We start from the raw sequence: 16,090 nt of genomic DNA, 5'->3' as shown, positions 1-16,090 counted from the left end.
GAAGAACTAATGCTTTACTTTACTAATGCCGTTCTCAAACATACTAGTTTCAAATGTGTCTGTTTTAGGGAGGAAAACTTGCTGAAACTCTGTTTATACTTTTTCATGGAGCACATTTTCTAGGCTAAGAGGTTCAAAGACAACTGAATATACACCTGGATTCTCTTTTTGTATTTAGTACAGGGTCTCACTATGTAGGTCGGACTCATAAGTCATTCTCCTGATTTCAGCCTCCCAAGTGCTGGGATTACAGGCATGTACCACCACTCTGAGTCTCAATCACCATCTCAGCATGCCCCGGGGGCGGGGCTGGCATGACAGGCCCAGGAATGGGGGGGTGCTGCATCCACCTAAGCAGGCGCTTTAATCAACTGAGCTATTTGGCTAGCACTCTAAACCTGGATTCTCATTTCTGACTATTCTGAATAAAAATACACTGATCTCAGCTACCCTGGGCTGCATAGGGATTTTTTTTGGTGAAAAAAAAAAAATCCCAAAATAACCTAGCAGATTCATCCAGTAGCTATTATTTGTACAGGTTTGGGAGCTTCAGCATCAGTGATTATAAGTGACCCTGCTCTCACTCTCAGTACTGCCAACCTGTCCACCAACCTCAACCACAAAAGCGAAGCAGCCTCCAGGTCAACCCTGGGGGGCTAGCTACACACTTACCAGGGTGACAGTGCAGCTGTACTTATATGGAGGAAACATATCAGGCTTGACCTCTACAACCTTCACTTGAGATGTCCTGTTGCTTGGGCCACTTGGTAGCTGCAGATCAAAACAAGTTATTTAGTGCTGTTTTTAAAGCCTCAGCCTAACTTCTGAGGTCTTGTTCATAAAACAACTTGAGGAAATGTCCTAGGGAATTTGTAGGCTGTACTCTTTGAGCCCTCTGCACTACCAACTGACTGTCACCAGCCCACTGAAGAACACTGTCCAAGTCTAGGGATTGCTACTTGTCTATAGCTTCTGAAACTGAATTAGAAACACCACAAATCAAACTCACAAGTACAATCAGGTGATAAAGTAATCTAAGTGATATGCAAGTATACATATAGTTAAACAATTTTAGCACAGAAGTCATCTAAAAACTATTCCCAGGTATCACTGAGCATGCTAGAGGAAGACCATTGTATTTCTCTCTTTACCACTATCAATAATATTGTTCAGTGTTCTTTAGGAAATGCATATATTACTTATAAAAAGAATAAAAAGATAAAGAAGACATACTAAATTAAAATTATCCTGTAACACTGAATTTACGTTAATTTTCAGAAAGATCTCACATATTTGTTAACTGATTCAAGAATAGTGTAAGACATGGTGGCTTTTAACAAAGCCAAGGGTGTTGAGCAAAGGAAAACCATAGAAAAAAATGAGGTTCACCTAAGTGACAGAATATATGAAGGGATTCTACTGGAGCTGAGAGTTAACCAGGTACCTTCCTATATACCATAAGATTATGCACATACACCCAGAGTTGCTACTACCATGAGGGTAGCAGACAAACAGTCCTTCAAGTAAAAGCCCGCTGATATTCTTGCCAGGCAAAGTTTAGAAGCATTCAAAAACAGATACCTGATAATGAGCACATGGTATAGGAAATGGAAGACTGATTCTCCTATTCCAGTCTGGTCTGTGACAGTTTAAACTATAGGCTGAAGAGGCATGAAATTAAAGAGTTGAAAGCAGTATTTTGTAAAGAGAAATGGGACATACCAAGTGACTACATAAAAAGAGAAGAGCTTTTTTTTTTTTTTTGTGGAACTGGAGATTGAACCCAAAGGTCTCACATAGCACTGAACTACAGCTCTAGGTCTTTTAAGTTTTTATTTTGATACAGGGCATTGCTAAATTTCCTAGGCTGGGCGGAAACTTGTGATCCCCCTACCTCAGTCTCCTGAGTGGCTGTGACTATAGCCACTATGCCTAATTTCTACATTTTTAACATGTACACTTACTGGCTGTGATATAAAAATGTTTTTGTTACTGGGCTGGTTAATGCAGCTCAGTGATAGAGTACTGTCTAGCATGCACAAGGCCCTACACTCTATCCTCAGCACCACAAAAACAAGACATATACACAGAAGAAAACATGTTTGTTATCTTCAGGTCATGGTAACATTTGAAAAATGGTGATTTATTAATGAATAGAGGGATTTGTTCTAATGGTGTTTGTAAATTAGGATATCATGTCTGCATCTTGCACAGCAATTAACCACTAGGAAGAATGTATGCAATGTGCTAATTATTGAAACTGTCCTACCAATTTGGTTTGAAACTGTCTCACTGCTATTTGTTTCTCAATAAAATTATGGGAAAAAATAAATAAATAAATGAATAAAAAGAAAAGAAAAAAACATAAAATAATAATAAATGTTAGCAATGGCTGGGAGAATGAAATCAATAGATGGGTAGAGAAGGGAGGGAAAGAAAAAAAGAGATAAAAAATAAATTAGCATGCGCTCTGTATATGTCCCAACTTTTCACAAAAATGTGAGCATTATTTGTAACACACATGTACTAATAAAATAAAAATTTAAAAATTAAAAAAAAAGAAAAGTGGTGATTTAGAGAATTTGGTAATAATTATTCTGGCCACACGTAAGGATAAATGTATTTGGGGCTGGCCAGATATTTCAGAGGATTAAAGCGCCTGCTTAGGCAGACACAGGGGCCGGGGGTTCTATTCCCGGCCTGCTATGCTGGCCCCACCCCCGGGGCGCACTAAGATGGCAGAATGAGACTGGGTGTGGTGGCGAGTGCCTGTAATCCCAGTGCTTGGGAGGCTGAAAAACAGGAAGGATCACTACGGAGGCCGATCTGTGTAGTGAGACCCTGTAGACCCTGCACTAAATGCATTAAAAAAAAAAAAAAAAAAGAATAAACATATTTGAACACACAAATGTGAGATAACATAGAGATTACATAGAGACTGTTTCAAAACACACACACACACACACACACACACACACAACAGGAAAGACCTCAAAGTTAAATAAGAACACATTAGATTGTTAATAAATTAACACATGAATATTCTGTATTTTCTACAATACCCATGCATTCATTTTTAAAAGCAGGCTGAAAAGACATGACAACTAAATCCAGTATTTGATCCAAGGCTGGATCCTACAGTGGAGAGCAAAATTGCTACATAAAGGATACAAGTGAATAAAACTGACAGAACTGGAATATAAATACACAAAACAGTGAAAAGACTTCTCAGTAAAATACCTCACTTCTTAAGAAATACAAAAGGAAGCATTATGGAGTAAAAGTCCATGTAACTTACCCTCAAATTATGTATATTTAAAGCACACATGCGCATGTACATACACATAAAAGGGCAGTAGGAACAAAAATGATAATGTAAAATGAGCTGATTTCTTAACAGGTGACTTAGAATAAAGTGTATATGGGTGTTCTTTGTAGTGCTTTTATGGAATCTTTTCATTCTAAATTATACATTATTTCTAAATGAAAGATTTGAAAACATGTTGCATTCAGTTTATAACAAGAAATTACAATAAAGAAATCGTTCTGCTTACTTCCTTACAGAGGTTTACCATTGTAAATTTTGGAGTCTGAGGTCTACTTTTTATACTCTTAGGGGATTGTTTAGGGGGAGCGGTCAGATACCCACACAGCCTCTGTTCTGGGGAACGGGTCTTACCTTCACCTCACTGGTGCTAGGAGGCTGCTGTACAGGCTGACCCAGCTGCTTCAGTGTGCTTGGCTTCAGGCCACAAGTCCTGACAGAGGAGGTCTTATCTGAAAGAACCAGGGACAAACTGATGACTTCTGTGCATTTAGTCTCCCCAGGTTTCTCACCTCCACTCGCCACTCACTCCTTCCCACCACAGAACCCTCCTCCCAGTTCTATTTCAGCCCTTACCACTCAAGGAAAAGGTCTGCCTGGCCCTGGGCAGGCCCAGGCTGCTGCCTCGCCCCACGTTAGCTGGGGCAGGCAGAATCGCTCTCATGGGTCTTGCTGCAGCCAGTAATGAGGGTTTGCCCCGTGCTCTGCCTTTAAGCTCTGGGGTCCTGGGCCCAGTGTTGAGTAGGTCTCTGGAGGGAAGAAAAAATTTAAATCAAAAACAAAAAGAACATCTGCAAATTCTAATCCAAAGAATAGAAAGCATAATCTCCATGTAGCACTTTTTTTTGGTGCTAGGAATTAAACTCAGGGTGCTGCGCTTGTTAGGCAGGCTCTGTGCCACTGGGCTATATTCCTAGCTCCAAATAGCACTTTACTAAGTGATTAAAATATTAGGCTTTACAAAGAGTTTTAGCTGTGCGCACTGGTGTGTGCCTGTAATGCCGCCACAGCAGGAAGATTATGCAGGAGGATTTTAAGCTCGAGGTTAGCATGGAACAACTTAGATGTCTTAAAAACAACTGGGAATGTAGCTCAATGGAAGAAGGTCTCTGGGTTTCACCCCTGCAGCTCAGAAAAACAAAACAAAACAAAACAAAAAGAGTTCACTTCAACCACTGTGCCCTGGATAAGCAATTTTATTCTTCCATTAATCTCAAATTTCTAATGTGTAAAATTGGACAGTAATTACTTACACTTCAAGGGACAAAAGACACAAAAGTATAATGTGGGGCTGGACAACTTGCTGCTGAGGCTATCCAGTGTTGGGAGAGTGTTTATTATTCCTCTAGATGCTAGCAACAGGTCCCTCCCCCGCTGTGACAACCAAAAATGCCTCTAAACAGTGCTATCATGTCCCCTGGGAGTAAAGCTGTTCCCAGGTGAGAACCGTAATATAAACAAAACCTTCAGTTATACCAACTAACAGCACCACAAAGGGCTGCATGTTGAATCCAGTTAAGCCTTTAGTAATGAAAGAAAAGGTGAGAAAAAGCCCAAATTTAGTGACTGTCCTATTTGGAAGGTGCTGGTTTCCCAAATATTTATAATTTACACATACTTGTTTTCAATCAGCACAGTTAGCCTATGAAGATAAGGATTTTTCAATATCCAACTCAGGGGTTTTCAGAAGAAAGAACTTAAAGCCCAGTAGCATGAAGTGACTATGCCCAAGGTTAAACAGAAGCCTCTAGTTAAGACTAGAAATGATTCTCTGTCAGGAAGGACTCCATCTAGTACCTTAACAAGGATTCTCTTTCTAAACCCCATATCCAGTACTTCTAACTCATAGGTCATTACACTGCCCACAGCCTATACCAACAAAATTCTAACAACTGCTTTGGGAGTTGGATAAGAAAAGCTACACAAGGAATCTAACAGCAGTGTGTGGACAGCACAATATAGAGAGAAAGGCCAATCAGTACAAGTCCCTAGGCCTTGATTTTTGTACCTCTGTAAGAGGAGCCATTAACTGAGCTCTGCTACTTGTGAATCCTGCAATAACAAAGACAAAGCAAACACCAGACACTCCAAAGCTGCTATTCTAAATCCATTCCTAATAATATACAATCACACTGATTTACCCTGTAGGCTTTTTAGAAACCACGACTTGGGTGGAGGTGCTGGTCCCCTCAGCCGGCAATGGTGGGATTTCTAGTCCAGAACTCTCGTTCTCATTTGTCGCCAGAGTGACTTCAGGCTTGATGACTGGCGTCTTAGCCACTGTTGCACCACAGATCTCAGGCGTTTCCTTAACCAAAATATGGGCATCGGAGATGATCACTTCCTCCCATTCATTCTCCTCACCTACTTCTCTTGGAGGAACTACATTTAAGAGCTGGCTTACAGCTTCTGAATTCTCCAGAGTTAGTCTGCAGGCATTTTCCTTAGAGGAACTTTGCTCAGGCAGCTGATTTTTTTTAATCACAGACCCCTTAGAGGAGACACCTGAGGCCAATTCCACTTTGACTCTGGCTGGTTTTTCCTAGAAAAAATAAGAATACTTTGTATGCACAAGACATTTTACATTGAAAACATTCACAAATATTTTTATTTGATCCTCTTAATAAAAATGTATGGGCGACACAGAGGAAACTAAACCCAAGAAAAAAAGGCTATCTTTTTTTTTTTTTTTTTAATTTTAATTTATGTGTGTGTGTGTGTGTGTGTGTGTGTGTGTGTGTGTGTGTGGCCAGCTCAGCCCACCAGGGGGCAGGGCTGGCTGGCATGTGGTGCTGGGGGATTGAACCGCGGTCCCTCCACTTTGCTAAGCTTGTTCTAAGTAGGTGCTCTAGACCACTGAGCCATCTCACCAGCCCCCCCGAAAAAAAAGGCTATCTTAATGTCCCAATTATAGAACTGGTATTAATCTAAGTCTTCTGATTCCAGGGTCTTCTCTAGAGAACTTTCTTATTCACATGTCTTTTTACCAAGCAAATTATGTCATTTTTCAGTCTGATTTTTGATTGTCCCGAGGCCAATTCCGTGTGTCTGGAAAGAGGCTGCCACACTGCCACACTGGGCCTCAAGGCTGGTTACCTTGGTGGCGCCTTCCTAATGTTCAGTCATTTCCAGTGCAGTCTCCACTTCACCCCAGCTTTCCACATGCTGCAGGAACACCTTATCTTTCAGTAAATCTTCTATTTTGTTTGTTTTGCAGTGCTAGGAATCAAACCCAGGGCCTCTTTATGCCAGGTAAGTGCTCTCTGAGACACCACTCTAGTCCCTCAGCATCTTTAAAATGACTTTATGACTATGCCACATACTTCACGGGATCAAGCTAACTCATACATACTAATTATGCGCTAGAAAATATGCAAGTTTGTCAAAAACTGCATCTGCTATCTCAGACCTACTTTTTTTTTTCTTTTCTTTTCTTTTTTCCCAGACCTATTTTTAAAGTTCTGAATCTTAGCTTTATCCAGTGAGCACCACCACTATGGAAAAAACAGCATCACACACAAATGTATACTTATTATTATTATTTTTTAAATCAGTGGCTTTCTCTGGGATAGGTTTCAGAAAGTTTTCTTCCCCATCTGCATCATGAAAGTGTCTCCATAAACTAGGAGACATGAAACATAAAAGCTGGGGTCTATCTATACTCAACTTCATTCTTAATTAGTTACATGGTGTAAGGCAATATTCATAAATCCTCATTTTCTACCATAAAATGCCAGAGGCTTAGGCTCTCAATGTTTGTCAAAAAAAAAAAAAAAAAAAAAAGCAAGATAGCATTCTGGGTATCCAAGCTCTTACTGTGCAGGAGCATAAATTCAAAACTATGGTCCTGTTACAGACCCACATTTCCAAAACCACCTGGACAGTGTACTTCTCCTGGCTAAGGACCACTAGTAGATGATCTTTGAGAACTCTCCAGTAAGACATTCTCAGAGCCTAACCTATGGTAGCCCCTAAAGATGAGTAAACATGGAAAAAATTTCCAACTAAATTTCACAGAAGCTTATTTACTGCAGGACAGAGAAAAGTCAGCAAAGAAACAGTAGACTAGAGTTGCATCTTGAGATGCAATCTTTGAGCAAAACACTGCCTACTAAGTAGGCTATTTCAGACAAGAATTCTTTGCAGAAAGAATGATGTAAGACATTTGAGCAAAAACACTACCTGGTGATCTCAGCATTCCCGTATCTCACCGGATCCTCCATACTCTTGGTGCTAGGGATGAACCAGGGTAAGTACCCATCACTGAGCCACAGCCCCTGCCTTCACACCCTTTGTCTGGGTAGATGGTGCTTGGGATTGAACCCAGGGCATCTGCACTGAGCTATATCCCCATTGATTTTTAAATTTTTAAACAGGGTCTCACTGAGTTTCTGAATCACCCCTAATGAGAACTCATGGTCCTTCTATCACAGTCTCCCCGAGTGATGAGATTATAGTTGTGTGCCACCAGTGCCAGCCCCACCTATAGTTTCAGATGTTGCTTTCTTTCAAGATGAAGGCAAATACAAAAGCTGCCCATTCACAGACCGCAATATCTGCCATCAGAGCCCATAAGAATGGAGCCCTGAGCTAACTTTGTATGTTCTTTTGTCCCTTCCAATTCACTAGGAACTATGCCACACATTTGGGCTAACTTTAGCTAGTCTGAACTCTGTGACAATATAATAGATGAGTCACTTCCTGATGACATAGGCACTTTTGGAGCTTGTACAAATGATTTGCATTTGAGGCTTAAAAATCAGAACTAGGAAATTTAAGATTCTGCAGTTAATAGCACAGCAATCCCTGAAAAAAAGGATTAATGGAAAAGGCGCTGGCAGTTGCCAGCATGAAGTTAACAGGTCATTTCCCTTTAGTCCATCTTTCTCCTCTGCTAGAAACCTTAAGAGATGAATTAACTGATCACCAGTCTCTTTTATCCCTAAAATGCACAAGTGCACAGATGCTGAAATGTTACTATTTTCTTCCCACACTCATTTGACTGCTGGGGGAAGGTGGAGAATCTAACTGAGCAAGTCAAGAAAGGAGTAGGTAGCTAAGGAAAAAAACTTTTCATGTCATGAGCTCAATTGCAGTAAGAGAATCATGACTGGAAAACCAGTTCAACGAAACAAAATACACATACACAGGCATGCCCATGTGAGAAGTGCAAGAGTACAAAGTAAAAAGAGACCCAAAAGAAAAAAGCCCATCTCACCTCCCTGAAAAGCAAAGGACACAAAGTCCTTTCACAGAGGTGTTTCTGCACTGGTGAAGAAAGCCCAAGAAGGACTCTGAGTGCCAGCCAACTTAATAACCCTACACAGCTGGCAAAACACCTTTAAGGAACAGAGTGGAAATAAACTGATGGCTTCAAAGGCACACTTGAGAAAAAGGGCTCAAGAACTCAGAGGAACCTCCTGAGACACTAGTACTAGGTCCTACCTAACCCCAGAGACAACATGAATAGCAGTAACAGGGATACAATTACACTAATGTTAGATACAGTGATGACAGGGTACCTTTTACTGAGGATTTAACATGTATAAGAAACTGTTCCAACCACTCTACATGGATGATTTCATTCAACCCTCCAATGACCCTAATAAGACAAGTGTTATGAACTTCATGTACAGGTAAGAAGAAACCTAAATCAAGAAAAAAGTAAGAGATAAGTTGTCCAAGGTCATACAGGTAAACACATGAGAACCAAGTTTGAAATGAAGCACTGACCCCAGCACTGTACTAATTAATGCTACCGTTTGTATCTCAGGTGTCCCCTAAGGGTCTGTGTAGAAACAGCTCGCCCTCCAAACTAGTGCTATTAGGAGACTGTGGTGCCTTCAAGTGGAGCAAAATGCAAAGTTTTAGTATACTGGAAATGTACTCTAACAGAATTACGGAACCTCACTCCTCTCCCCTTTCATGTCCTAGTCAGGTGTCACTACACACTCTCACCATGATGTGCCCTGTCAAGGCAGCAAAATAATTTGGTCAACTGACCAGACTATAACACTGGGACAAAATACCTGACACCCACAACTTCAAGGAGGACAAGTTTATTCCGGCTGATAGCTCCAGTAGGTTAGTCCATGGCTCCATGGCAGACAAGTATGAGGGAAGGGCATCATGAAGAGAAGCTGCTCAACCCATAATCTCCAGAAGCAGGGAAGAGCGGAGGCCACGAATATATCTTTCCAAGTCACACTCCCAGTGACCTGCCTCTTCTGACCAGGCCTCAGTTTTGAACACCCAACACTTTTTCTGCTGTCTTTAAATACATTTTATTAAACATATTTGAGTGTGTTTTCCGTCTTTTAAAAATAAAAAAAAAAATCTGGCCATCGAGATAGCTCAGTGGACTAAGTGCCTACTTAGGCAAGTACAGGGACCAAAATTCAATCCCCAGCACCATCTGCCAAGCCAGCCCCCACCCTGCTGCATGCTGACCCAGCCCCTAGTCTGGGCATGGTGGCACATGCATGTAATCCCAGCACTGGGGAGGCTGAAAACAGCAGGATCACTATGAGTCCCAGCTACGTATGTACTGAGACCCTATACCAAATACATTTAAAAAAATAAACTTAAAAATGGTTCAATAACAAAATACTGAAGTCATTTTCCTTTATGTGAAGAAATATGAAATAAGTATTAATATTTAAAAGCAAAGTATTCTCTAACAAAACTTTAAATATTTCAAGAGCATAACAAATTCTAAACACACTAAGATTATGTAGCTCTTTCAATATTCTTGGGAATGCTGAGCGATTAACTTGCTATGGCTTAGGATCCATTTCTTATGCTTGTTTCTTGCACTTCTTCTACTTTCCAGAGCTCTTCATTGTTTCCCAGTGTTTGCTGAAGTTCATGGGTGGTGCTAAGAAGAACACGAAACTTTCTGTCACAACTCCAGCTTGTCGTCCATGCTTTCTTTAACATTTGAAAGATGCTCAAATCTTTCCCCAGAGCCTCTGTATCCTTTAAGGTCTCATTCCTGTTGGATGATGCTGCATCACCTTTATCAAAGCATCACATTCTTGGTAATGTTTTCATATTTGTTTTGCTTAAAGAATTTGTTTTTCTCACTAAGCAAGTTTTTCATGTATTCCTGTAATGCTCTATTTCTTTATAAATTTTTTCATAGTTTTCCATTTCCCTGAGATTCATATCATACACACCAGTAAAGTTTTACCCACCAAAATCTCACATTAGGACAGCTTACATTGGTCTTGGCCATATCCCTCTTCTTGGGATCCAGAGGTGCACCACTTAAAGAAACTTTTCACTAGCAGACTAATTGGGCAATCATCTCCAGCACCATCTCCATCAATCAGGAGACATTTCTTTAGTTTCTTTCTTTCTTTTTTTTCTTTAGTTTCTTTATGACTTCAGCATCAGTCATGACTCCTACAGAGCTGTGAGCCCAGGCAGCAGCTGATAGCACCCAAGTCAAACTCCCACAATGCAGCTGGGTACACAGCCTTGAAGGCAGTTGTGCACCAGGCCACCCCCACCCCTACCACTACCCCTCTTCTCCTGTGCACTTGGGGTCCCATGGCTGGCTCCTAAAGGGAGGCCAGGTGGCCAAACACCTGACACTTTTCAGGGATATTTTATATCTACGTCATGGACTGACTATATATTTTGGCTAAATTCTTAGCCAAAGTAATCCTTGCCCCTGTATAAATTGGTATCTCAGAGGATCATGCTGAGTTAAACACATGACAACCAGCCACAATCCTACCCAAGCCAATTTTATAGACTTAGGCCAGAGGTGGTAAGCTACAGTACATGTGGCACAATGGGCACCCACAGCCCTCTCTACCAGCCAAAGACCCAAGTGCATGGGTTCTTTTTTCTAAACTAAAACCTCACATTCAGGTTTAACTGCAGTGTTGACACTTTGTAATAAATCAGTGAGCTGCAGTTTAAGCACTCGGTCTCTAAAAGGCTTACTATTACTGACCTAGACAAACTAATTGAGGCTTCAAAATCATCTGTTTTGGGGCCAGGGAGATGGCTCAGTACAGTAAGAGCTTGCCTGGCAAGCATAAGGGCCTGAGTTCAACCTCCGGTTCCACCAAAAACAAACCAACAAACAAAAATCTATTTTACTAAACCTTCCTTCACTATTCTAGTCTTTGTGTTTTTCCTGTCTGAACTCATTCAGAATTAATCACACACATACCATATATTTTAGACCTAAAATTGTTTTTGTTTTTGTTTTGTTTTTTCCAGAACTGGGGATTGAACTCAGGTGCTTGTCAGGGAAGCGCTTATTCTACTGAGCCATCTCTCCAGCCCTGGACCTAAAATTTAGAATCATATAAAAAGTATGAGGAGAGACTAGGCATGGCAATGCATGTCTGTAATCCCAGTGCAAGGGAGGCTGAAAACAGGAGGATCACTACAAGTCAGAACTGCAGTGAGACCCTGTCCCAAATAAATCAAAAATAAAATAAAAGCATGGGTAGTAGTATATTCTATCTAGTCAGTGCCAAGCATATAAGTGAATAATAACACACTGCACTGAACTTTACAGAGTCCTAACTGTGATGCTTATTTATTTATTGAGCATCACATATGGCTAAAAGCTGCAGGAGGTTTAAAGGCCACGACATAGCATAAACAGAAACACTGTCAAACTGTAATGATGGCTAAGTAAGTGTTTAAAGGCATATAGAGAGATCATTCTCTCCAATGAAAACCTACAGATGTTTCATGGAAGAATATTTATAGTTAGTCATCACACATTACAGTATCATGTGCTTACTTCAGACACATATTAATCTGGCTAAAAAAGAGACAAGAGAGAGAAAAAAAAGGAGTGTGGTAAGGGAAGGGGAGAGGAGGAATGCAGGGGAGGCAAAGATATACACTGTAAGAGTTGGGCTACAGGAGCCAGACATGGCAGCGCACACCTGTGAGCCCAGGACTTGGGGCTGAGGGAGGAGCATCGCTGTGAGGCCAACCCCGGCCTGGCTACATAGTGAGTTCAAGGCTGGTCTACACTACATGGTGAGATCCTATCTCAAAAAAACAAAATTTTAAGAGGCCACAGAAACCGGAATTTCAAGTTAAGAATTTCCACTTTTTAAGAAGAATTTTAGGAAAAAACCTTGAGTGAAGGTGTGAAATGATATGAGTTAATAGTAAGTATACAGGGGGCTGGTGAGATGGCTCAGTGGTCTAAAGCATCTACTTAGAACAAGCTTAGCGAAGCCCAGGGACCATGGTTCAATCCCCCAGCACCACATGCCAGCCAGCCCGCCCCCTGGTGGGCTGAGCTGGCCACACACACACACACACACACACACATAAATAAATAAATAAAATTTAAAAAAAATAGTAAGTATACAATCAGTATGGAAGGCAATTATTAAAATTCAAGACTAACAGGAAGTAAATTAATATAATATAGTCATTCGTGGGAAATTATGAAGCAATAAAAGACAGGATTTTTAAACAATATCCAACTGGGTGAGGAGATGCATGCCAGTTGTCCCAGCCCTCAGGTGGCTGAGGCAGGATGATTGTCACATGTTCAAGATGAGCCTGGGCTACAAAGTGAGCTCAAGGCCAGCCTGAACTGCATATAGTGAGATTCTGTCTCAAAAAGACAAAAAAAAAACAAAAAAACAAAAACAAAAAAACAAAAGAGAGAGAGAGAGAGAGAGAGAGAGAGAGAGAGAGAGAGAAAGAGAATATTTACTGGTAAGTTGAAAGAAACAAGATAGAGAACTTACAGAAAAAGACTACGAGAAAATACAATCAATAATGGCTTTTCTTTGGATGATACAACATTATGGCTAACATTTCATTGTTTTTCTTCCTTAAACCAACTATTTACAGCAATAAGCATTTACTTGTCAAAATAAAAATGAATATTTACTTTTAAAACATGATCTGTCTATGGCACACACCTATAATCCCAATATCCAAGAGCTGAGGCAGGAGGCCAGCCTGCACTACATACTGAACTATATAGTGAGAACTGCTCTCAAAAGAAACAAAAAACAAAAACAAAAAAGTGATCTGTCCCTAAGAGGAGCAGGAAGCTTACTTGGTTAAGCTTCCAAAGCAATGAGAGCCAAAGGGCCTTACCTTTGGGATCCACTTTCCGCCTAGGAAATTACCACAGGCTGGGCACTTAGGTGGTTTATGCCTGGTGACATATGTAAAGGAACAACCTGGACTGGTGCAAGTTCCATGGCCCCGGCGGGTATAGGTAGTCGTCTGTTTAAAAAAAAAGCATAAAAACCAAACATGACCAATCTCTATCAGACCCTGTTGTTCATTACAACCACAACATTAGGATACAGTTTATAAAAGAACAGCTATTCACGGTATCACAAAAGGGCAACACTACAAAATTCTAATATACAAGTCCTTCTTGTCAAAAATGAAACGAGTTCAAAAGGAAAAAAGACAGCTGCTCACAGTTAACACAGTTGGGTGCCAAAATAATGAAGACACTGTAGTTGCTATTAATTGAGCAAGGTACTGCAAACAAGCAGAAACAGCTAAATGACACCCCCGATTTGGAAGCAGATTTATTTACATCAATGGGCACTGATCAGGATCATTCCCAGAATACAAGGCCCCAATCTCTGGTGGTCTAGGGCTTATACTGCATAAGCAAGCAGGAAGTAGAGGCAGACTGCCTCGTCCATTGGGAATTGGTTTGTACAATTTGCTTCATAGTGACAGCTATGCATCACAGTGACCAGCCGTTTCTAAGAGACGGGAGCAACAGGAACTGCAACAGGACCAATTACCTGGGCAGCTGGGAAACTGAAGTACGCTAGCTGGAGGGGAGGGAGGATGGCATTTTCTGCCCCAGAGCGAGACAGTGCTAAACAATGCCAATAACTCATTTAATACTCTCAGCACTGTTATTTAGTTGCTATTATTACTGCTGAGGTTCAGTGTAGTTAAAAGCTTTGTCTCAAAGTGACTCAGGGCAAGCTAGACCCCAGAATTTATATCTGGATGTTTGGTGTGCAATTAATTCTATGCACCTACCTGTTCCTTCTAGCTCTGAATACTTCAAAAAAATTGCCTGATCTTTATTCTTGGTAATTAAAAATCAGAGAACCAAAAAAAGAAAAAAAAAAAAATCAGAGAACCCAGAACCTTGAATTCAGGGACATAAAAATAGATCCATGGTTACTGAGGGTAAAGACAAAAAAAAAAAAAAAATCTAGGAACAGAAACCAGGTCCTTTGATACTGAATAGGAATGAAGTTATTTGCATGAGTATAGGCAACCACTGCCTCCACCATCTCTGCTGATCTCCCTTCCAGCAAAGTGTATTACAGTGAGTTACTACACTCCAGAAACAAACAGAAACCACTCATTTATTATACATGGCCCATTTCTACATGAATATGGGAAAGAAAACATTCCCCATCAGATGTGTCCTGTCACTTGTACATGTTTACTTAGTATTCCCAGCTTCCTTAGCCTGGCCAAAAATCAAAAACCTCCCTTAGGAAAGAAACTAACATCAGCTACCTCTGCAAGGAAGCCTGAAGAAAAGCTGTTTCCTCTAATGGTACTAAGTCAAGGACAACTGTAGAGATGTGGCGCTAAAGGAGACCAGTCTTTAAGTTCAAACCTTGCCACAAACACTGAATGACCTTGGGGTAAATCGTCTTAACTTAGGGCCCCTGGTTTCCTTTTCTGTAAATTTCTCTGCTTTTCCTATTTCACAGGAATGTCTTGAGGAGCATGGGTAAAGAATGAGGAAGCATCCACTTATTAAATTGTTAAAGATTCTATAAGTTTGCAAGAAAGTATTATTACTGGGATGCAAAATCTCATCTTTTTCTCAAACTACAGCTCAATATAGAATCTTCTTATTGAACATCCCGAGGAAGCAGAATAAAAACTTCAGAAACCTTAGTTTTGAGTAAATTAATATGAATCTTGAAATTTCTCTGAGTATATTAATATAAACCTGGAAATACTCCTAGAGTAGCTTATAATAATGACTTCAGAAAAAATGCTAATATTCCACAGTATTTTATTACCTCGTATTACGCACAAAACACTTTTCCAGAAGATCCTGAGCACTGTTGGGCGTATTCAAGAAGATCTTGACTGACACTTTGGTTTGTTCCTAGGGTTTTTTGTTTGGTTTGGGTTTTTTTGAGACAGTCTTGCTTCTGTAGGGTGGCCTAGAATTTGAAATCCAGCCTCACTCTGAGTGCTGGGATTATAGGCATGCTCCACCATGGTGGCTTGGCTAATAACTTATTAAAGCATGGCAGAACAGTCATTTCTTTTGTTGTTATTTTGTTTTTTGAGACAGGGTCTCAAGTAGCTCAGGCTGGCCTTGAACTCACTATGTGACCTAGGGTGGCCTCAAACTTGCAGCAATACTCCTACCTCAGTTTCCCAAGTATTTGGATTACACGTGAGCACCACCACCCCAGGGAAGAACAGTCACTTCTGGGACCACAAGGGCTCAAGACGAATAGCTTTTTCTCCATGAATGGAGATAACAGTGGCTACCCCTTTTCCATCTGTCTTAACCAAAAGCATACTGTTTAACCAAACAGTTACCCAATCCCTACAGTCCCAGCTACTTGGGAGGGTAAGGAGAGAGGATCCCTTGAGTTGAAGACCAACCTGGATAACACAATGAGATCCCATCTCAAACAACAATAATAAAAACCACACAAAGAATACACTGATGGGCCAGGGAGATAGCTAGTGCGGCATAAGCAACTGCCTGGCAAGTGCAAAGTCTCAAGTTCG

General features: G+C 40.7%; 1 protein-coding gene and 1 pseudogene across 6 annotated transcripts in view; both read right to left on the bottom strand.

Annotated features, from left to right (window-relative positions):
• The window catches only part of Hmgxb3 (HMG-box containing 3), a 54,249-nt gene that overhangs the window by 23,856 nt on the left and 14,303 nt on the right, over positions 1-16,090 (bottom strand). For 4 of the 6 annotated variants that reach the window (XM_023715359.1, XM_023715361.1, XM_023715362.1 and 1 more), the window contains exons 6-10: positions 13,430-13,561; positions 5,467-5,867; positions 3,902-4,074; positions 3,680-3,777; positions 673-771 (exon numbers count right to left, since the gene is read on the bottom strand). In XM_023715359.1, the coding sequence (XP_023571127.1) occupies positions 673-771; positions 3,680-3,777; positions 3,902-4,074; positions 5,467-5,867; positions 13,430-13,561 (903 nt within the window). The remainder of the gene's footprint in view (positions 1-672; positions 772-3,679; positions 3,778-3,901; positions 4,075-5,466; positions 5,868-13,429; positions 13,562-16,090) is intronic. The other 2 variants (XM_023715360.1, XM_023715363.1) reach the window with 1 other exon arrangement.
• LOC105742167 lies at positions 10,102-10,953 on the bottom strand (annotated as a pseudogene).

The sequence above is a fragment of the Octodon degus genome, unplaced genomic scaffold (genome assembly GCF_000260255.1).
Source record: "Octodon degus isolate 3935 unplaced genomic scaffold, OctDeg1.0 scaffold00040, whole genome shotgun sequence".
Lineage (NCBI taxonomy): Eukaryota > Metazoa > Chordata > Mammalia > Rodentia > Octodontidae > Octodon > Octodon degus.
The sequence above is the reverse complement of the archived record's forward strand: the minus strand, read 5'-3'. Positions and strand labels throughout refer to the sequence as shown.